This window comes from Abramis brama (genome assembly GCF_963993115.1).
Source record: "Abramis brama genome assembly, chromosome: 15".
Classification (NCBI taxonomy): Eukaryota; Metazoa; Chordata; class Actinopteri; order Cypriniformes; family Leuciscidae; genus Abramis; species Abramis brama.
The window spans coordinates 16,226,271-16,250,352 of NC_139977.1; the positions used below are offsets into that span (position 1 = coordinate 16,226,271).

A 24,082-nucleotide genomic window follows, 5' to 3' on the forward strand; every position below is an offset into this window, starting at 1 on the left:
AAAAGGAGGCAGTCGACTGTATGATAAAGACATTTCAAAATGTGACATCAAATAGCGTGTAAAGTAGGGCTAGGTATTGATACAGATTTCTTGATTCTATTTTATTTGATTCAATTCCTGTTCACAAGCTCTTGACCTTACATATTTAATAATAATAATGATCCCCCTCAAAACAAATGTCTGTAACACTTTACAATAAGGTTCATTAGTTAACATTAGCTAATGTATTAATGAACTAACAATGAGCAATACATTTGTTACAGTATTTATTAATCTTTGTTAATGTTAGTTCATAAAAATACAGCTGTTCATTGTTTGTTCATGTTAGTTCACAGTGCATTAATAATGTTAAATACAACCTTTGATTTTAATAATGTATTAGTAAATGTTGAAATTAATATTAACTTAGATTAATTAATGCTGTAGAAGTATTGTTTCATTCTTAGATCATGTTAACTACTAATGTTAACTAATGAACCTTATTGTAAAGTGTTACCCAAATGTCTAACTTCAACTGACAAATTGTTTTGTTTAAAAAACGTATAACCCTTGTCAGCTTGACTTATGAATATTAATTAGGTGCTGTAACATATGCCTTGTAATCCTTATTAAAAAATGCGTGCTAGCTAAAGTAGCTTAACACAAACGTAATGAGTTAATTCAGTTCACTGCAGAAACGATATGTGGCATCTGTGCATGGCACCTAAAACTCTTAAAATATATACGATTGTGTCCCAAAAAGTTGCGGGGGCAATCTTAGAAATTACACCCATGTTTTTTCGTCACTAAACTAAACTACTATCCCTTCATTTGCAGACTCGAAGCACAGACCCTCTTAGTTATATGGAACGTGGCAGATTGGCCTGTGGAGGCGATGTCTGTATGGGCCTTGAGCCCTTTTTTGGAGACTTCAGAGGCTCATGTTCACCAGCTGAAGGCCTGGGTAGGACAAGTATCGGGCCGTTAAGTGAAAGTGATGAGGAGGAGGAGAGAGAGGAGGAGGACCCTGAAGAGCGCGACGGAGGACAAACTAGCGTGTTTGAAAGGGATTGTACTGAACTAGATATCACCCTCATTGAGGAGAACTGAAAGTTATCTGGGGAAGATCCCCCCCCCCCCTCACCTCCACCGCCAGCATTCAGCTCTGCACCACCTGCTACCTTACACTGGCAGGCCTCTCAGGAACCCTGCTGCCCTCGCATGAGGCGCGCAGGCGTAGACGCCCATTAATGAAGACATGCCGACTACTATCATATGCAGGCAGTCACAGACGCTGACCCATCAACATTGTACATTCCAGAATGAGTTGCTGAGACAGTCTGAAGGATGCAAATATTTCAAAAAGGTTTTATGTGTATCGGACGTCCTCTTAGAATTCATCTTCAAACTGACAGAACGGAACCGGAGGCGAACAGCTTCCCGCTTCTTTCTTCTTCTTTTTTTTTTGTCTTTCCTCTCGACTTGTTTTGATAGTAAGAATAGACTTTCTTGGATGACGGTTATAAATATCAGTGTTTTGTTCGGTTGAAATTTAAAAGGGCAGTATGACATAGCAGTATTTACTCTGCAGACCTTTATACTTCCTGACGAAGGTCCATCTAATTCAACATAAGCCTTAAGATGCCTGTTTTTTTTCTTCCTCTTAATCAAAAGATTCCTCAAGGAAATTAATTGTGTACTGTAGCTGTTGTTCTGTTTTTTTTTTCTTCTTTTTTTTTCTGCAGACTCTCTTTTTTTATCTGTACAATGCATTCCTCTAAAACTGAAATGTGTATACATTTATTAATGCACTGTATTTGGGACATTTAGAAAGAAACAATGAAAGCAACCACTGTATTCTGAAGGCACATTGTTATACTGTATTGTACAGCGAGTATTTGTTCAAATAAGTTGTGTAAAGATGGTAGCTTGAAGGTTGGAGACAGGCTATTTCTGTCATTTAGAGATTTTTTTTATTGTATGTGTGATCAATTCAGACTCGGTTTATGTAAAAATAAAGTTTATTTGAAATTATGGCGAGTTGACATACTAACGCAAATGAGTTTCCCTCATAATTAATGAATGGCAAAATAACATACATGCAACCGAGTTAAAATAATTGATTACTCTTTGCAATCTCCTGGATGTTATAAAATGGAATATCACAGGCCTTTTGATGGTAAATTTCCCACTGAGGTATGTTGTATGGCATGCAAATTGAAACACTCTTCATGTAGTGGACGGTTTGTAAGTCTTTAACTGTAACTCTGTCATTCTTAGTTTCCCATCACATATTTTTCAATTCAATTCACATTTATTTGTATAGCGCTTTTTACAATACACATTGTTTCAAAGCAGGTTTACAGAAAATGCATTTTTATACGGTACTATTAAGAGTGATCTGTTATCAGAGGTGACTGTTAAAGTAATGTCCATATGGCAGGACTGTACTGTACAGTTTTAAGATAATACAGGTCATGCGGGTAGAAACAATGAGCATGTTAAAGCATTGATTACATTTTGTGATCACAGTGATTCCAACATATGGAAATTTGGCGGTTTTGTATGTTGATTTTGTTGTAGTTTCTTACGAAGATATCAGCCACTATAAGGTAACCCAGTTTTATTTCCTTTTCAAATCCTGTTTTTACACAAATTTTGCCATTTGACTGTTATCACATGCTCATACTTTGAGCTTTAAATAGTAAAAGGAGGTCTACATAGTATAACTCCTCTTTTAGATGTTACTTACCTGGTGAAACTGGTAAAATTAGATAATTAACCTCTTTAGGATTGAAGCATAATAGGAATAGTTAATATTTACAGATTATTATATGTTTTCCCGATAAAATAACACATTGTGTTTATTTTCACAAACATTGTGGTTTAAAGTTGCATACATGTGTAATATATTCATGGAGCAATCACACCAGTGACAGGAAACACTGGGGCTGTGAAAGGATCTTCTGATGCAGTCAAGTCACAAACGTCTTGAACCAGAGCAGCTTTAGCAGGAATCTGTGACCAGGGAGGTTGAGAGAGGAGCTCTGTGACTGGAGCAGCATTAGACACCAGCTCTGTCTGGACATTTTTGGCTGCCGTGGCATGAATCTGCAGAGGAGCCTTTGTGGCGAACATGATGGGCATCATGTCAGGAACCGCTGGGAAGCCGTTTACCAGGGGCTGCTCTGACACAGAGCTGTGGAACCGTAGCGGGTTCTAGGGTCACAGCAGCAGGACAGCTCTGAAAAGGTATGCAAGTAACCTCTTTGTTGCCTGTGATTCTGACCTCTGTTACCTCAGAAGGATCTGGAGCAGAAGTGTCAGGAACCTTTATGGCGGCCTTGATTTCTGGAGCGGACCTGACAGGATCTTTGGGACACAGTTGCCCGTGGAAGGAACCTTTGGAGCAACAGTGCGAGGGACTTCTGAGGCCAGTGAAGCTGTGAAAAGGGTGTCCTGGGACTTTCAAGTCAGGATTCTCTGTGGGTCCTCAGCAGGTTCTAGAGCAGCAGTGACAGAAACCTTTATAACGACCTTCACTGGCATTTCTGGAGTGGCCGTGACAGGATTTCTGGGCCCAAAAGAGCTGAGAAAGTGAGCTCTGTGGCCATGACTGAAACCTCTGATGCAGCCGTGACACGGATCTCTGGGTCACAGATGGCAATTGCAGGAACCCGTGGTGTGGCAGTGCGAGGAACTTGACAGGGAGCTCTGGAAAGCTGTGGGTGACTGTGGTGCAGTACTTAAACTTAACTAATCTAGGCAAGTAGTTCCACTAGACGCTAAATCTACCGCCTCAAGCCAAGGTGCCAGACGCAACCGATGCCAGCCTGCCCCGCAAGACGCTAAGGCTGGAGGGACGGAGGGGCCACCTATGTCAGCCCGCCGGACGCAAGGCTGACCCTCTTCATAACCTACAGGGGGACCTGAAACATAATTAGACATTTTTTACATATTTCATAAGGCATAAAAATACAACTTGACATCTGTGCAGTGTATAAGGATTGCCTATATGACGTTGCAGCAGGTAGGAAGCTGATGTCTATACATGTATTCAGATAATCAAACCCAACCAACAAAAAGCCAAGAAAACTAAAACAAGAAAATGTCTTCAAAATCATTTAGCTTCTCTTAGACTCAGTACCTTGAACCAGTCCTGGAATAGCATCTGCTCCAGAAGAAGCCTCTGCTCTGGCTTGCTCTTCAGGCAACCCCGAATAATCATTCTGTGCAGAAAGATCGAGTGATGTCTGATTATTACATTCAACTTTACACTTGTTGTATAAGCTGTAAATGGGGAGATTCCTGCATTATCCATAAGAAAAAAATGTATAAAGCCACTGTTATCTCTGTTTTGCATGTTTAAGAGTTCCATTATCTTTCTTTGTTGTAATGAAATTCTCACCATCTGAAAAGCCTGGCTGGAACCAGACATTAGCATCCATCAAATTTATATCTCTGCTGTCTGTGAAACGGCTGGTGATCATGGAGAACAGCAGCAAACACTGTGACCACAACGTTACATGCTTCCCATGGTACTCACCCTTTTCGAAGTACTCTGGAGGACAGTACCTTGCTGTTCCTGGAGGAAAGAGTTTGTCACAAGTCTATGTTTGCTTTACCACTGCATGCTTTCTCACTTTACTCTGACTGAAATGGCATTTAATTTTAGTCAACAAAAATATTATGCTGAGAATGTTGTTGGTGCATTGTTAATATCTCGCTATGTCCCGTCTGATTATGACATGGTGTAACAGGTCATTTGAGTTTAAGTTCCTAACTAATATATCTGAAAGATAATACATACCAGAGTTGGTTTTGTAGGACGAGCTTTTCAGGAGGTCCCACAGCCGAAATCGATCAATTTGACCTCCGTGTTGACCAGGAGGTTTGGCATCTTGATGTCCCGGTGGAAGACCCCCCGGGAACAGTAGACGACAGCAACGTCAATCACCTGCCACATGAAATGACGCGCCAACTCCCTAAAGAGGCCGTCGTGATGCTCCAAAAAAACTGTGCATGTCCATGCAGGGCACGGGGTGCTCTTAGACCATGATGCATTGGTCGAGATGGTCCTGCCAGTCCAGCAGCTCTATGATGTGGCGACAGCTGGGGTCTTGATTGACACGTACGTCTGCAAGATGTCTGTTAAAGATCACTTCATCTGGAAAGCATCTGCTGTTTACTAACATCTGATAGACGTCTTTAAGATGTCAGTTTTACATACATTGTAATTCATAAACATCTTAAAGACATTTTCTAAATATATATTTGACATCTGACAGGAAACGTCCTATAGACGTATTGCAGATGAGAAAAAAAAAAAAAAATAGGTCTTCCAGATTTAAACACGCACATCAAATAGACGTCTCCGACTCTCCGTGATGTACGTGTGCTATCAGGGAAGAGTAATTTATATGTTTAGTTTTTTGGTTGACGTGTATGTGTTTGTAAAATATTTAGGTGTTAAGATTGCATTAAACATGCATATGATACATAACACACACAGTAGTGGTTTACAGTGATGTCCGGATTAGGAAAATGTATAGGGTCATTAAAAACAAATATCCCCATTCGAACATCACTTTTTAAAATGTTATATTTTTTTAGCTTTTTTTATTTATTAATCTTTGTGTGATTCAAAATGTATGATATTATATTGTATAAATAAATATTGTATTATTGGTTTTGTTATCTTTAGGCCTAATGTTAGATTTTATTTTAAACATTCTCATAGAGCACTAAACTTTTAATATAAATAATTTCTTGTAGGAAGAAAGTATAAAGACAGATGTTTTATTTGTGAAGAGTGGCTCCCAAAATATTTCGCCATTACGTTTTAATCTGATGTAAATTGATGCACTACAAATGTAGACACCTCATAGGACTCAATAGGACACCATGTGTGATGTGATCTTGACTTTACAAATTCACCAGTTGGTTAAAAGTAATTGCAAGAATGAATAGCTCAGCTAGTTTCTGAGAAAACTGAGAATATGTTTGCAGATAATGCAATGACATACATTTTAAGTGTGTCTGAACTGTCCTAGTACTTTTTGAGGCACCTCAAAGTTGACCTGAATGTATTCCAGAACGTATTTACCCAACAATTAGGCCTATTACAAAAATATAATGATAGCCAGTTTGGGATTATGGTTATGTTTTAGTGTTTGAAACCAAAACATGAAACCACTAGGCCAACTAACTATTTACTTGAAGTGGCCGGTGGGAAGTGGTTGTATTTTTTTCTCTCAGCCACATGAGGGCGCAAGACCATGAAAATCAGTGCGCATTCCCGTTTCAGAAATTATGGCAGTTACTGAGTGGAAAAAACTGAGGTGCATAAGCTCAGACCAATGAGGCAATATACGATCAACTTGTTAAAGAAATGCAAACCTGTCCTCATTGAAAGAAAACAAGTTGATAAAGACTGAATCCAATATGTGGCAATAAAATATGGCGGGATTTATAAGCAATTTTTTCACCACAAATGTAAAAAGGTCAAACTCTCCAGCACACAAACCCCCACCCTCCCCAAAAAGAGATTAAAAATATACATTTTTGGAGAGGAAGTTATTAAACCCTATGTGAGAAAAGTCAGTGGGCCCTATTTTAACGATCTGAAACGCAAGTGTCAAAGCGCAAAGCGCAAGTAACTTTGTGGGCGGGTCTCGGCGCTGTTGCTATTTTCCCGGCGGGATAAATGGCTCTTGCGCCCGGCGCAAATCTAAAAGGGGTTGGTCTGAAGTAGCTTCATTATTCATAGGTGTGGTTTGGGCGTAACGTGAAATAAACCAATCAGAGCGTCATCTCACATTACCTTTAAGAGCAGACGCGCCTTTTCCTTGGCGTATTGCTATTATAACGGCGGATTTGCCAGGCGCGCGCCAGGAGCGGTTCACAGCCGAGGAGAGCAACGCTCTCGTCACGGCCGTAAAAGAGAGAGAAGTAACACTGGGGATGGAGAAACACACCCAAATTAAACAGGCATATAATAATGTGGGTAAATGTGTAAGCTAGATGTATGCTTTTATAATAAATTGTCTATCTATCTATCTATCTATCTATCTATCTATCTATCTATCTATCTATCTATCTATCTATCTATCTATCTATCTATCTATCTATCGTTTGTAATAATATGATTTGCAAAAATGAAAACTGCTGCTTCTGTGTAGATTAGAGAATCAAAGTGTATGCGCGTTGTGCACGCTGTACATTATGGTCAAGCATGCGCCCTTAAAATAGCATAATGAACAACGCGCGACGCGCCACTGACTTTAGACTAGGTTTTTTCTGGCCAGTGGCGCAATTGTTTTATGGAACAGTAAAATAGCACCAGGGATTGTTTGCGCCGGAACACGCCTCCTTTTTTGCGCTGAACCGCCCAGGGAGCGCAAGTTCATTCCCTAGTTTAGCGACGTGCTTTTGTGGAGGGAAAAGCGCGCTTTGCGCGGGTGCAAAATAGGAATGAAACATGCGTCGGTGTACAAAGTCAATTGCGCTGGGTGCAAGATAGGGCCCAGTATGTTTAAATCTAATGCGACGACAGCCAACAAACAAATGAATCAATAGTAAAAATTCCAGATTTATTTTTTTAAATGAAATGTTTTATGTAAAGGAAAGAAAAAATGCGTAGACATATATTTTCTTTTTACAATTTTACAGGAGTTTTCAAACTCAAAGGGATACTCCACACAAAAATGAAAAGTTTGTCATTATCTTCTTACAAAATACACATTTTTAGAATGACATCACCAGTTCAACACATTTTTGAGTGAGCAATCCCTTTCTTAAATCAAAAACTGAACAATATTAAAGACTTGCAGGATGTGTGAATGTCTGTGTATGAGAATCAGGTGATTTTTGTTTCCTATTCCAGGGTGTAGATGTTCTCCTCCACAGGTCTTCTTGTGCGTATTTCATATATAATGTGTCGGGGCTCCTTTGAGAAACTGAGGTTCAAAACACAGCAATCATTGTTATTACACTGCATATCAAAGAGCATCATAGTATTATCGAAGTGAATCACATACTTACCACCCACTGTTAAATGCCTTCCCATAAAGGCCACCTGAATCAGAATATACATATTTCCTTTCAGCTCATTTACATTACAACTTAACTTATTTACTATAGAAATGTCATTAAACAAATGTCCAGTAGATTCATAACCATACGTACGTTTGAAGGTCAAAAAGGCCAGTGCGCCCAAGAGGAGCAGTAGCAGACTGAGAGACAGAGACAGCACCGGGATGTTTATCTGAAGTGTGATCCGAGAGATCGGCTCTTCCATCTTTGAATCACAAATTCACAAGGGTCTCATCATTTTAAGTTACAATTCAGCTAAAGTTCCTCAAACACTTATTAAATGTTATACTTCCACCCTACTCTTTATACTCTTTATATCTATTTATATTTTCATAAAATTTCTTAATACTATTTGGGAATTTTTTGGTCACACTTTAGTTTAGGGTCCAACTATTAACTACAACTTTACATAAATAAACTCCTAATTACTGCTTATAAATAGTTGTTTATTTATTCTACTGCAAGTTTTCCATTGTGGATTTATTAATGAAAGGCTCTTTTGTTTTCATCTCCTTTGTTGTGCGCATAATTATAGCCACCACCATTACAGAATACCAGACCCTCAAACAGAGTAGTCATGGACTTACCAGCTGTCCTGCTGCTCTGCCAGGAGCAAGAGCAGAAATCCAACACCCGAGGATTCCTACAACTGGCATGCTACACACATTTTCTGGACTGCTCCCTTTACCAAATACCAAATATCAAAGCACGCCTGCCCGATGTTGGTCCTCGGGGTAACTTTCACCACGTTTGTGGAGTGGGTGCTGAATAACATATCGGTGTTCACTGCAGACAGGGGGTCCAAGCCTGCCGCGATGCAGGAGCCAGTTAAGAGGACTGAGCAAACCATTGCCCCGGAGCATTTGAGAGAGTCTGACCCCCGGAGAGTCTGACCTCTGCATTATTTCTCTATGTCTCTTGTTCCCGCTGGTCCTGTCCAGAACGAAGTCTTCTGTGTCTCCAGAGTTCCCACCCAGTCTCCCTCTCCCGCCTCCTCTTCCCAAATCAGCCAGTCCATCAGCTCCTCCTCTGCTGGTTCCCTTCAGCCCCTCGACTCCTCCTCTAACGGCACTCCTTTGTGTGGATCTGCCTTGGGTCTTCAGGTCTCCAGCTCCGCCCAGCCAAGAGGATCCCCTGGCTCCACTTCCAGCTCCTGATCCCATCACTCCACTTCGGTCTGTCGACCCTTTTGGCTTCGCCTTGGCTCCCTCGGCTCCACGAGAGACCATTGTCCTTACGGCTCCACCGGGCTCCCTCGTCCCTCTGGCTACGCCGTGGTCAGATGTCGCTCTGACTGCGCCACAAACTTCCGAGCCACCCGCTGCGCTCCGTCTCTCCACCCCTTTGGCTCCGTCTTCCCTGTGGCTCCATCTTATTCCTCAGTCCCACCAGCTCCGCCTCAGTCCTCTGGCTCCTCCTCGAACGCTCGTCGCTGAGGCTCCGCCTCGGTCTCCAGAGCCCTCGATGCTCCATGAGGCTCCACCGGGCTCCCTCATCCCTCTGGCTACGCCTTGGTCAGATGTCGCTTTGACTGTGCCACGAACTTCCGAGCCGCCCGCTGTGCTCCGTCTCTCCACCCCTTTGGCTCTGCCTTCCCTATGGCTCCATCTTATTCCTCAGTCCCACCAGCTCCGCCTCAGTCCTCTGGCTCCTCCTTGAACGCTCGTCGCTGAGGCTCCGCCTCGGTCTCCAGAGCCATCGATGTCGCCTCAGTCATCCCTCTGGTGTCGTCAGCCATCATGGCTACTCCGCTGTGGGCTATCGACCTGGCTGTGTTCTGGGTCACTGCATGGCTACTCTTGATCCTGACTCCTCCCACTGTCATCGCCATCCTGGTTTCACCCACCACCACCTCCTCTTGTTTCCTGCCCTTCACCAGCCTCTCGTCCACCTCCAAGGCCCCCACCCTCCCTCCTCATTTGGACTGTTGTCAGCACGAGGACGTGCCTTTCCGGTGGGGGGGAGGGGGGTACTGTCACAGTTTCTGTTTAGTTTATGTGTTCCCGTTTTCCTTAGTTCCCTAGTTAGTCAACTAGGTTGTTAAATGAGTTCATCACAGCTGTTTCGGTTCTTCTTCATTGCTCCTCATTACTTTAAGCCCTGAGATTTTCTTTGTTCCCTGTCTGGTATTGACAATGTCTTAGTTAATGTGATTGGGTTTATTCTCCTGTGATTTCCTGAGTTTTACATTGTGAATTTATTAATTAAAGGCTCTTTTGTCTTCAGCTTCTTCATTGTGCGCATCATTATAGCCACCACTGTTACAATAAATATATTTACTGTCAGTTTTGATCGATTTAATGCATCCTTGCTGAATAAAAGTATTAATTTCTTTTAAAAAATCTGTCTCCAAACCTTTTGTGTATAGATAGATAATTGTGTATAGAGCGAGTACCATAAAAATATATTCATATTTTTTTCATATTCATGTTTCATATACTGTGTTTGAGCACCGGTAACTCACCATAGCCCCAGAATGCACATGAGTGACATTCTGCCAGGAAATGTCAGAGAATGATGAATCTGCTCCTCTGGACTGATCTGACAGTGATGACACTATGAAATTCAGAGTGAAACACAGGAAATTGCTTTTGCTGCTAATGCCAGTTGACGCGTGAGAAACATTATCTCTACCCACAAGGGTCTGTGACATTTGAGTTGCTGCGCTATGTGGTCTCTGTTATGTTAAGTTTGTGCATAAGTAGAAATAATAACTGAAATGCAACCGGTGATGCATCATATATTGTGGTTTGTCTAAGGAAAAACTTGCACAACACTTACTGTGCAATTCAAGTATAAAGGAATTAGTCAGTCGGCAGAAATTATTTTTTAAGGCAAGTCACAGGCAATTCCACTGTTTGTTTTCCTATCTATATTCTGAAGGTTTGTACAGAGGGGTTTGTTCATCATGATTTCTATAACAATTGATTCCTAAAAATATGGTGATATTTTTGTTCTTGCCATTGACAGCATTTTCTGATTTATGGAGGGACAAAAAGAGATTTCCAAAATCACCTCTGTCACAACCTTTATTATGCCAACAAATTTTTAACCTGGCTTCATCTAATGTTCATATTTCTGTTCTGGAGATTTATGCAAACTAGTGCATATTTAAATACATAATGCCTCATTTGCATATTTGCACGTAACATTTCACATACTTTTAATACAATACATTTGTTAAAATAACTACCCAGTTCATCTGTAGTGTCTTGCTTTAAAAATGCCCCTCACCTGTCTGTGTGTCCTGTTGTTCTGTAGTCATTGGGGTCGTGGTTGTTGGAGGCACAGTCGTTGGGGCTTCAGAAATGAACATACATGACGATTTATTCAAATATGAAGCTCTCCAAATGTTGTCCAAATTTAAAGCATCTGTATGACTTGCCTTTCATGACCCTCAATGTGTAGGACACCTTCTTATCATTGAAATATCCTTCTATGTCCACTCTACAGCAGTATGGGCCACTGTCCGCCTTCTGTATTCTTTGGATCCCGAGGTCCATTTGTCCTGACAGAACGTCTCCAATGAGCCTGTACCTGTCGGAGACTTTGGAGATGACGCCGTACTCATCAGTTTGGACGATGATGTCATTGCACCAGAACGTTCCACAATCCCGTCCCCAGCAGACGTGGCTGAGGCCATGGTGCTTCACTGAGTAATGACATGGCAAAATAACCGTGCTGCCCTCCGTCACGTGAAACGCCAACACGGAGCACCTGTCAACTGTACGGTACAAAAATAAGCAACATTTGAAAGGCTCCTTTAGATACGAATGTAGATACATTGTATTAGTGCAGTGGATCTCAACCTCTTTGACCTCAAGGTATGGTCCTTTTGGTCCATGGTCCACAACAAACTCACAATTTCTACCCAATAATATATTTAGAGTTTGGCATAAGTAGAAGAAAGATGTACATTCATTATAAAAAATAACCAAATATTAAGACATTTCTTGATCTTTTGTTGTTTTAGTGGTTGTTTTGTCATATTCTAAAAGAAGTTCCAAACGTAGGTTCGCGAGGAACCTAATCATTCAGTCCTGTCAATCATCATTCTGAGCATATTTAAGCAGCAGTCATTGCGCCATCCCAGTGACAATTCTTCCGGCATCCCTCCACCTCCCCATCTCCCCCTATATTTCTCTCACTGTATCAGCTGCTCAGTGAACCCAAACAAACAGATGAACTAGAGGAATTAACTAGCACTATGAGCACCATTCTCTCTGGAAAATTGGATATTGTTGCACCCATTAGATTAAAAAAGGTCAGAGAGAAAAGTAAAGCACCATGGTACAACAATACTACGCATGTTCTAAAGAGAGAAACCCGTAATTTAGAGCGTAAATGGAAACAAACTAATTTAGATGTCTTTAGAATCGCATGGAAAGACAGTATGTCACGTTATAAAAAGGCCCTAAAAGCGGCCAGGGCTGAGCACCTCCACAAACTAATAGAAAACAACCAAAACAATCCTAGGTTTTTATTTACCACCGTGGCTAGACCAACAAATAAACAGATGTCACCTGAACAAAATATTCCGTTACAGTTTAGTAGTAATGCTTTCATGAAGTTCTTCACTGAGAAAATAGAAAACATCAGAACCACAATTGTAAACGTTCAATCCTCAATCGCGCCTTATAATTCAGCCTCAATTATCACGACGCAAGAACAATTACAGTGCTTTACAACTATAGAACAAAAAGAGTTAAATAAACTTATCACTTCATCTAAAACAACAACATGTTTATTAGATCCTATACCAACTAAACTACTGAAAGAAGTGTTACCTATAGTGGAAGAGCCTCTCCTCAATATTATTAACTCATCTTTATCTTTAGGTCATGTTCCAAGAACATTTAAACTGGCAGTTATAAAACCTCTCATTAAGAAACCACAATTAGACCCGCATAATCTAGCAAATTATAGACCCATTTCAAATCTTCCTTTTATGTCTAAAATACTAGAAAAAGTGGTGTCCGCTCAACTGGGCTCTTTCTTGCAAGAAAATGACATCTATGAAAAGTTTCAGTCTGGATAGCACTGAAACTGCGCTCGTTAAAATTACAAATGATTTACTTTTAGCATCTGACCAAGGCTGTATCTCAATACTAGTTTTACTTGATCTTAGTGCTGCGTTCGATACTATAGATCACACAATACTCTTAGATCGACTACAAAATTATACTGGTGTTCAAGGACAAGCATTAAGTTGGTTCAGATCATACTTATCTGACCGCTACCATTTTGTCTATTTAAATGGAGAAAAATCGATCATAACTCCAGTAAACTATGGAGTGCCGCAGGGATCTGTGTTAGGCCCTCTGTTATTCTCAATATATATGCTGCCACTTGGAAATATTATAAGGAAACATGGAATTAGTTTCCATTGTTATGCTGATGACACTCAAATCTATATTTCATCATGGCCAGATGAAAACGCTAAATTATCCAAATTGACAGAGTGTGTTAAAGATATAAAAGATTGGATGACGCGCAATTTTCTTTTATTAAATCCAGACAAGACAGAGGTACTAATCATCGGTTCAAAAAAACGCCCACAAAACCTCTCACACTACAACTTTAACATAGTAGGATGTCCTGTTACTTTATCCTCTACAGTAAAAGACCTGGGTGTTATACTAGACTGCAACCTGTCTTTTGAAAATTATATTTCATATGTTACAAGAACAGCCTTTTTTCACCTTAGAAATTGCTAAGCTACGTAACATGCTATCAGTTTCTGATGCAGAAAAATTAGTTCATGCATTCATGACCTCGAGACTAGATTACTGTAATGCTTTGTTGGTTGGTTGTCCTGCGTCCTCATTAAACAAGCTACAGTTGGTCCAAAATGCCGCCGCTAGAGTTCTTACTAGATCAAGTAAATATGATCATATAACACCAATTTTATCATCACTACATTGGTTCCCTATAAAGTTCCGTATTAATTACAAGGTATTGCTACTGACTTATAAAGCCCTAAATGGCTTAGCTCCAGTCTATTTAACGGATCTTCTATCGCCCTATAATCCATTGCGCTCTTTAAGATCACTAAATTCGAGGCTTTTGGTCATACCTAGGATATCCAGATCCACCAAAGGAGGGAGAGCATTTTCACATTTAGCTCCAAAACTCTGGAATAGTCTTCCTGGTACTGTTCGTTGCTCAGACTCGCTCTCCCAGTTTAAAACTAAATTAAAGACGCATCTCTTCAGCCAGGCATTCATAATACTTTTAATCTTATAGTTAAATCCGACCTCTAGTTCATAAAAACGCCAGAGGAGAACTGGCCCCCGACTGAGCCTGGGTTCTCCCAGGTTTTTTATTTTTTATTTTTATTTTGACTGTGCCTCTAGTGTACCTTCATAAGGGGGTTGAGCTCGAACCTAGCCTCGAGTTTGAGCCTCCATTGAGGACAACAAGCCAAGTTCATTTACCTTTAACTATTAAGACTGGATGGGCAGGCAGGCTTGTGAAATTATTTTAAGTCATCTTGAGCCCCCCTTTGAAGCTTGTATTGGGCCCCGGGCCCCTGGTTGAGAACCACTGTATTAGTGTATATGTGACCCTGGACCACAAAACCAGTCTTACTGGTAATTTTTTTAAAATTGAGATTTATACATCATCTGAAAGGTGAATACATAATCTTTCCATTGATATATGGTTTGTTAGGATAGGACAATATTTGGCCGAGATACAACTATTTGAAAATCTGGAATCTGAGGGTACAGAAAAATCAAAATATTGAGAAAATCGCCTTTAAAGTTGTCCATTTCTATTGGCGATAGTGCTGCATCCATTCACAAAAATAAATGTTTTATATATTTGAGGTTGGAAATTTACAAAATATCTTCATGGAACATGATCTTTACTTAATATCCTAATGATTTTTGGCATAAAAGAAAAATCTATAATTTTGACCCATACAATGTTTTGTTGGCTATTGCCACAAATATACCCGTGCGACATGTGACTGGTTTTGTGATCCAGGGTCACATATAATGAAATATTTTTAAAAACGTAAAAAAAAAAAAAAAAAAACTATGAAAGTTCCTTTAGATTGGAATGTTGATCCACACTTTTATATATTGAATTAGTAAAAGAAAATCATGAGTATTTTTGTCTTGTTTTCCAATAAAAATATCCTACCATCTTTAGAACAAGCAACCTCATTAGCAATTTTTTTGTTTGTTTTCAGCATCAGCTAAAAATAAACTAAAAATAAACTTCTATCTATCATAATCTATATATAATCTATCTATCTATCTATCTATCTATCTATCTATCTATCTATCTATCTATCTATCTATCTATCTATCTATCTATCTATCTATCTATCTATTTTCAGTTGTTTTAGATTACTTCTGTTATAAGTTAAATCTCTCACAACATATTATCATGCCTTACATAATTTTATAATTTTATAGTTTCTTGCCTGAAATGGTGAGGAGGAGGATCCAGCGAAGGACTGATAACTGGGGAGGAGCAGCCATTCCAGTGTGGTGTTTAGGCAACACTGCCTTGTGCTGGGCGGCACCAGGGATATGCAGAGGAGGACATGTGAAAGAGTGACTGTGTTCTCCAGCTCTGCGCCTGTGACATCTCCAAGAAGGACAGGGCCACTGACCCATCTGCAGTCCTCATCTGGAGGTGGAGTCGTGCAGCAAAGAATAGGGCCATTGTGTGATGGAGATTTATCTGGATATCTAATGTTGCTTGTAAACAGGCTCCATGAATGAGTCGGTGGGCCTGCACACAGCACACGCCATGTCCATGATGGCACGTGTGTTTGCTATTGTTGGTAAACAAAGTGGCACAAAGTGTTCATGCAGTCACAGCTGGCGGATTAAGTTAACCAGCTAATTCTTCATCAGACTTGAGGAACTGGCTGAATTATAGAACAAACATGGACAGTATGAGTGAGAATATTCAGCTGGAACAGCTAGAAGACTGTTCGGGTATTTATATAGAATAGTAGGCTAGGCTACTTAAATTGTAAAATATAATGATTTTGTGATGTTGCAACTGGATAGCTCATTATTCATTAGGCTAATAAAACAATGTCCTTACAGAAGGCTTACATTAATTCAAAAAGCATTAAATTGTTTCTCAAATGAGTAACAATTTCTCTAATGAAACAAATGAATATAAAATTGTAGTCATAGCCTACCATGGCTGCATCCGAAATCGCATACTTCTGTAGGTAGGCGAAAAACAGTATGTGACAAAAGAAGTTTGTCCAAATTCACAGTTGCCTACTCATAAAAGAGAAATTCTGAAGTGCATACGATTGACACTTTACTATCCCATGATGCCACAGGAGAGGATTAGAGTGAATGGTAGTGAAGCGACACAGCTGACGCTGGTAGGTCACATGATAATGACAACATTGCGAATGTAAGTCCAGATTACATTAATAAACTACTCGCACTCATATTATATAGAACTTACTTTTTTAGCGGTCGTGAAGTAATTACAAAATAAGTACTACCTACTCGAGAGAGTATGTGATTTCGGATTTCGGCTGCCAAAGTGCGCGCGCTTGTGATACACCATCAACTTTTGTGCTGGCAGGCCCAAGAAAAAAAAGACGAGACAAATAAAAAATTACCAAAACCTTTGTTTTAGTTGAATAAAAAGAGGAGACAAAATATTACAGACTGTTTTAACAAGCCTCCATGAGCTTTCATTTTGCGTTTGCCTGATGTAAAGCTTTAAATCCTCCAATCAGAGCTTTTCTCTTTAAAAGGATAAATGTTCTGTCCGTTGTTTTACTTGCGTGCTTAGTGGTGCTCTCGTGAACTCACGTACCAGCCAACATGTATATGTGGGCCCCACATGGTTTATGCTTGGGCTACGTGGGTACCAAGTGGGTATGGTCCCAAAATGGGCATCTTATCTGGGGCCCACTTGGATCAGCTAAGTAGGTCCCACATGGGCAAAAACAGGTGGGCTCCCTATGTGGGTCCTAGTTGGGTCACTAATGGGAAATGAGTGCATGGGCTCAAAATGGGCAACACAAATGGGGCCCACTTGGGTTTATCAAATGGGTTAGACATTGGCAAACACAATCAGTGCCTACATGGGCCCAAGGTATTACCCACATAGGTAATCTCTATATGGGTTATGAATGGGAAAAAGATATGGGGCCCACTTTGATAAACCATATGGGTCAGACATGGGCAAACACAGTCAGTCCTATATAGACTGCCTACATGGGCCCAAGGTGGTAGCCACATAGGTAATCTATATATGGGTTATGAATGGGGAAATACATATGGGGCCCGCTTGGCCAAACCATAAGTGTCAGACATGGGCAAACACAATCAATCCTATATAGTCTGCCTACAAGGGCCCAAGGTAGTACCCGAATAGGTAATCTCTATATGGGTTCTGAATGGGGAAATACATATGGGGCCCGCTTGGCCAAAACATATGGGTCAGACATGGGCAAACACAATCAGTTCCATATAGGCTGCCTACATGGGCCCAAGGTAGTTCCCACAAGGTAATCTCTAAATGGGTTATGGATGGGAAGAACATATGGGGCCCACTTTGATAAACCAAATGGGTCAGACATGGGCAAGCACAAACAGTCCCATATAGGCTGCCTACATGGGCCCAATGGCCATGGCTCTTCAAATCCAGTCCTGGAGTGTTGGTGTTCAGCAGACATTAGTTCCAACCCTAATTGTTGACATTAAATATTCAAAGTGTCAACTTTTAGTGGTCTGATTTTGTGAGATACTGCAAAATGTTTATCTCCATATAGTTATTTTAAAATCTATACAAATGTTTCAAAATATCCAGAAAATGGTCACTGTACAATATGAAGAACGGGTTACAGAAGCTGTCAAATTCTGTCTATCAAAATAATGGAATTACAATGGCTTAGAGATGGGTAGAAGAAATCAAACCCCTATCAACAGCCATATGCTCTTATTCAATGGAGATACTCCAGAGTTTTCTGGTCAGTCGGTTAGTGACAATGTAATTCTAGAGATTTTGAATATTGGGATTAGGGTTTTGATTATTGAAAGGGGCAGTTCATGCCATGAGTTTGTGTAAGAAAAATATCCATATTTAAAACTTTATAAAGTAAAATAACTAGCTTCCGGCCAAACGGCCATACGCAGTCTACATGCGTATAAAGTGCTTACGCAACTTGTGACTTCAGAAGTAGCGTAGTGCATCATGGCGTAGCGTAAATATCAGCAGTACGTCGCATTACTTTACTTTATAAAGTTTTAAATATGAATATTTTTCGTACACAAACTCAGGCTTTGCTTCAGAAGGCCTTTATTAACCCCCCAGAGTTCTTATATAAAGGATGGATGCACTTTTTTTTGCTTCAATCTGATGGTTGCAATGGTTGCAATCCACTGCCATTATGAAGCTTGGAAGTGTCAATGTGTTTATTAATATAACTCTGATTGTATTTGTCTGAAAGAAGAAAGTCATATACACCTAGGATGGCTTGAGGGTGAGTAAATCATGGGCTAATTTTAATTTTTGTAAACTACTTTAATGCTATGTGTAGTTAGGATTCTGAATTAAGTGTAATGTTTCTCTACATATCATATACAGATTTCATATATTATCCGAACATATATTATCAGAAATTAGAGCTGCAATTGTTGAAAAGGTTTTGATCTCGATTCAAATACCCACGCAATATTTTCCTAAAGACACCGATTTGTCTTAAACCTTTGTCAAGTAAGATCACAGTGAACATTTATATCTGCGTTGGCGCTGTCAGTAGCCACATTTACATGGAAATGTTTTGTTTCGATCAGAATGAAATCATTCTGATTGATGAATCTGAACATAGTTTTTACATGAATGCTATGTCATCGGGTTGATGTGCATTTATAAGTCACAAGCTTCAAATCTGATTTAATCTTTTGATGTGCACGCACTGCACGAATATGCAGTTTCCTGCTGTTGTCACAAACTAACCATCCTCCGTTGTTTTAAAAAGCAGACTTATATTTACCTATTTCAGGTCCTTATTAGGAGACGAGAAGCACACAAAGCTTTGCCATGCTGCTTATATTAATCAAGCAGTAAAAAAATGATGCCCAGATGCCAAAAACAAGGCATCAGCAGATGAGAGTCGGAAACAAGCACTTGTTGGACAACGTGGTCCTGCACCACTTCACAGAATGATGAGTGGGAAGATAATTTTAGATTGACACAACAGTCATTTATTTTATTCTTATATAATATTACAACAACATCAGCTCGTAATTCAAATGATCACAGAAGTACTGAGATAAAAGTTTATAGTTCAGATTTAAACACTGTCTACAGTAGCAATCAAAATAGAGTAAATCAACTTTTGCAAGAAATCATCCTGGAAATGTAAGAATCATTCACACCTGTGATCACCTCAATTATTTTCCAAAGACACAAAGAATTATATTTGTATATTTTTACTTTAAAAGCAATCATAAATCATTAGCAATACAAAATAATTAAAATACTTAAATTATAAATCATTTTGTCGGCCCATTCTATCATGGACTGAGAATCTGATTGTGAGAAACTATCTAATATTAAAATGACAAAAAAGTCTTGAGACAAATAATGTATTATTATTATTTTTGTTTATATTTTTTTTTAATGGTTAACTTGTATCAATGAATGAATTGATGCTTTCAAACACATCGCATATTCATACTTTATAAACTGGTTTTATTAATACAAAATTAAATCGGAATAGTCTGAATAAATAAACAGTAATTCTCTATTGATTTCCCAAATGCCCTTCCAGTGACATTCCAATACCATGACCATTCCAACTGAAGTTTAATGCTGAGTAAAAGTTGTTATTCTTTCATAAGGTATTGTGACATGTGTAACATGATTTCTCTAAAATCATAATCTCTAAAAAAAACCTCATTTGTTTTGCAGAGGCTCTTAAGAAGACTGCACAGATCAACTGGCAAGAAACTGAGAGGGAACTCTCAAAATAGTCTGGGACAAGAGATGGAGGAGGACAGTGTCCAGAATGCACAAATTACTGTGTGCAGTGTAAGCTGTACTTATAAATGTATAGTTGCTGCTTCTTCTAAATGTCCCCAATTTATTTCCTGTTCAAATGTTCAAAGCTTTCAGTTTATATGTATGTTCGAGTGTTTATAGGTGAATATGCATGGAAGTTTATATGTATATGCGAGTATTTATAGGTGTATGCGTGCGTCAAGTTTATATGTACTGTATATGCAAGTTATTCACAAGTGTATATGCATTCATTACTAACATAATATGTATTGGTATGGATTTCATATTAGTGTGCACGTGTATTTCATATATGTATTTTGAACATCCAATAGTATACATGTATATGCGAGTAATTTATAGGTGTATATGCACGTGTGTTATGTATGTATTGATAAGCAAAGTTTGATTTAAATCCTACGTGGCGCCTCATAGAAATACTCTTTAATCTGACATAAATCTGCTTCTTTAAATATTGTCTCTAGAATTTCAGAATATAGCATAATATGATGGGTAATTTCAATAAAATTGAAATTTGAAAAGATTTCAATCTCACTGTGTGCTCTAATGCTTTAAAACTTGTTTGTGTGGTATTGCTACTCATTTAGATGAAACCCAGATGATCCCTAGTTGGGCCACATGCATGATTCCTAGTTGGGTCCCACCTAAAGCCCTGTGAAATCCTGCATAAAACCTAAATGAGTAAGTTGGTGGGGACAACATGGAACCCATGGACAAACCCACTAACCTTGTAGTACCCACAAAAAACTAAAGCTGGGACCAAGATGGGTCTTGTGCATGTAGCCCAGTTGGGGCCCACCTGTTTATAAGTGCCATCCTATATGAAATCCATGTGGCCAGTTGGCATGGGGCCATTATGGAACCCGTGGACAATCCCATACAGAGACAATTTTTCCAGCCCATTTCAGACCCACATGGGCCCCACATACAAATGTCGGTGGGGTTAATCTGGGACCGAGATGGGTCTTGTGCATGTTGCCCACTTGGGTCCCACCTAGTACCAAGTGCAATCCTACATGAAATCCATCTGGGCAATTAACATGGGGCCATTATGGAACCCGCAGACAATCCTACATGGGGCCCATTTTTCAGCCCATTTCATACCCATATGGGCCCCACATACAAATGTTGGCTGACGTCAGAGACCCACACTAAGAAAATAAATAGTTGAATAAAGTCGATTTTTTTTTTTTTTTCGCACAATAAGTATTCTTGTCGCTTGATAAACTTAAGGTTGAGCCACTGTAGTCACTTGGACTATTTTAACAATGTTTTTACTAACTTTTTAATTCTGGGCATTAAATTAAATTAAAGAATTAAATTACATACACTGTAAAAACGAACTTTTTGGTATAGTAATATATATTAAATTAACCATCATAATTTTTACTTTATAAAATTAAAATTCAATGAGAACTAGAATTTTCTAAGTAAAATTTTAAATATCTACACATTTAATTCATGTAATAAATTAACTGGTTGGAAAGAGTAAATATTATTATATATTTGCTTGTAATATTTAAACATTTTATAGTCACTTCACATAAACATAGTAATTTTAAGTAAATTTTAATCGAAAAGTATAGCGCGTTTGAATCCGCACATGCGTGTTTGGACAAGACAGTCTAACTGCCACTTTGGGTCAGACGGATTGGTGAGCTGCTGCGTGGCTGCTTTTTGTCATGTTTGAGGTAAGTTTGTCTTTCTGTTTTACAAAACATGGGTCTGTGTGGATTTTGATTGATGATTCTTGTTTACGTGACTCAATAAACATTAATGCTCATCTTATAACATGACCTCATATTAGTGTAACGCGTCTGGGTTATCCACAGTACATTAACGTTATAACCCTTACATTTCACTTCCTAAGTTACATTAGTTAACGTATATTTAATCGGAAAAGTTTTCAATAGTTTTATAGATAAAACACTGTTTTTCGTGTAAAAATTTCAAACTGATTGGATACCGTTGTAACTGCTAGTAGCTTGCTAACATGATTAGGCCTTAAAATTAACGTTAACCGCTTTCCTGCTGAAGTAGGCCTAACGTTACGTTAAGTTAACGTTATAAGTTACGTTACCGTTGACTGTTGTATGGAAAAGTTTGAATTTTCTTACTGAATACGGTGAAGTGGGAGAAAAAAGAGAGTAAACTTTATAGTTACCTACACAATGTGAACGTAATTCTTAGGTGTAGGCTATTTAAATGCCTGAAATGCACTATATAATCACACCGGTTTAATCGTACGCATCAAAGGGTTAACATACTAAAAAAGACCATATGGTTTCGATTATGTATGTGTTCATTCTGTTATGATAATGAAGTCACTTTATATTTTTGTTTCTCAAAATAATTATATTTTTTTCTTTTTCTAAACTGTATGCAGGAGGACAGCTGCAGTGACATCACTCAGCACATCATTAAAATACTGGTTGTCCATGGTGCTGATGGAGAAGATCCAATCGATGTATCCAGCCTTCTTAAAGGACAAGTTCGGTATTTTACACTTAAAGGGTTAGTTCACCCAAAAATGAAAATTCTGTCAGTAATTACTCACCCTCATGTTGTTCCAACCCCATAAGACCTTCGTTCATCTTCGGAACACAAATTAAGATATTTTTGATTAAATCTGAGTGCTGGATCACTCCTCCATAGGCTTCTAAGACACTATAACTTGCTGGCCCAGAAAATGTATTAAAGACATCGTTAATATAGTCCAAGTGACTATAGTGGCTCAATCTTAAGTTTATAAAGCGACAAGAATACTTTTTTCGTCACCACATATCACACACATGACCAGCGTCGCCCAATAGTGAGCCTACGTGTGACGTACAACACAGACGCACTGCGCTTAAACACTACGTGAAAAGACCCGAGGCCCAGAGAGAAGGAAATGAAAAGTGGAATAAAGTCGTTATTTTTGTTTTTGCGCACAAAAAGTATTCTCGTCGCTTTATAAACTTAAGATTGAGCCACTGTAGTCACTTGGACTATATTAACGATGTCTTTAATACATTTTCTGGGCCAGCAAGTTATAGTGTCTTAGAAGCCTATGGAGGAGTGATCCAGCACTCAGATTTAATCAAAAATATCTTAATTTGTGTTCCGAAGATGAATGCATAGGTGCACTGGAACAGTCCTTCCTAAAACGCATTAAACTTTCGTTGACAAAGACGTGAAACTCACCGAGTGGTCAGGGGTGTTCACTGATATGCTCACACAAAAATCGCTGTAAAATATGCTTTCCAACAGGTTTTATCATAGTTTTTGTCTAACTCCATTGACTTGTATTGGATGTGCTGTGAGGTACGGTATTACTCCGCCAACGGAAATGTTTTTTTTTTTTTTTGCTACCACAGAAACCGAAAATTCTCGGGCCAGAAGCATGTGTCCAAATTTCAATCTTAACCGTTCTATTTAATCAGAAACGATCTGAAAACAGGGCTTTATGTGTAAAATACCAAACTCGTCCTTTAAACTCTCCCCAAAAGTTCAAAGATTGAAGATGAAGTTGTATTAAATGCTATGGTATGATAGAACTGTTTAAACTTTCATTTGTTGATGTTTTAATACATTAAAGTTGTAATGGTATTCTTTAAAGTTCACTATTTCAGAGTGCTGTTTTGAATGTTGAATGTTTTGCATGAATTTTTTTTAAATACATTTTTATGTTTAAAACAAGGGTTACAGTATAATTCTGAAGTTTTACTGAATGCACCTGTGTCAAGAGATGACTGTGAATGTCCATTTTTGTATGAAGAATTTTTTGATGACTGAAAAATAAATAAACTGTTTAATTGTATTTTAATTGTGTGATTTGTGAAAAATATAGAGAAAATGTTAATTTATGTTCATGATTATTTATAAAAAAGAAATTAGCAATGTTTACATAATTGTAGGGAGTATTATAATTTCATAAAACTAAGTAAATGAAAACAAAAAAACTTAAATAAAATCTACTTATTTACTTCATTAAATGGTAAGA

General features: G+C 38.8%; 2 protein-coding genes across 2 annotated transcripts in view; one reads left to right on the forward strand and one right to left on the reverse strand.

Moving 5' to 3' along the window:
• fam53c (family with sequence similarity 53 member C) overlaps nt 1-2,013 on the forward strand; it is a 9,392-nt gene extending 7,379 nt beyond the window's left edge. The window contains 1 exon segment of the mRNA XM_084137163.1: nt 817-2,013. Within this exon segment, the coding sequence (XP_083993289.1) occupies nt 817-1,089 (273 nt within the window). The 3' untranslated portion in view covers nt 1,090-2,013.
• A 5,538-nt stretch (nt 2,014-7,551) lies between these two features.
• timd4 (T cell immunoglobulin and mucin domain containing 4) lies at nt 7,552-15,687 on the reverse strand. Its single transcript, XM_084136524.1, has 7 exons — nt 15,509-15,687; nt 11,459-11,797; nt 11,308-11,373; nt 10,538-10,629; nt 8,167-8,278; nt 8,023-8,056; nt 7,552-7,937 (listed from the first exon to the last, which is right to left on the reverse strand). The coding sequence occupies exons 1-7, from the start codon at nt 15,564-15,566 to the stop codon at nt 7,856-7,858; spliced, it is 783 nt and encodes a 260-aa protein (XP_083992650.1). The 5' UTR covers nt 15,567-15,687; the 3' UTR covers nt 7,552-7,855.
• Nucleotides 15,688-24,082: the final 8,395 nt, after the last annotated feature.

Coding starts and splice junctions, on each gene's coding strand:
- timd4 (XM_084136524.1), bottom strand. CDS start 15,566: ATGGCTGCTCCTCCCCAGTTATCAGTCCTTCGCTGGATCCTCCTCCTC. Junction 11,798..15,508: donor CCTCCTCCTCACCATTTCAG/GCAAGAAACTAT, acceptor TGTACCGTACAG/TTGACAGGTGCTCCGTGTTG. Junction 10,630..11,307: donor ACAACAGGACACACAGACAG/GTGAGGGGCATT, acceptor TGAATTTCATAG/TGTCATCACTGTCAGATCAG.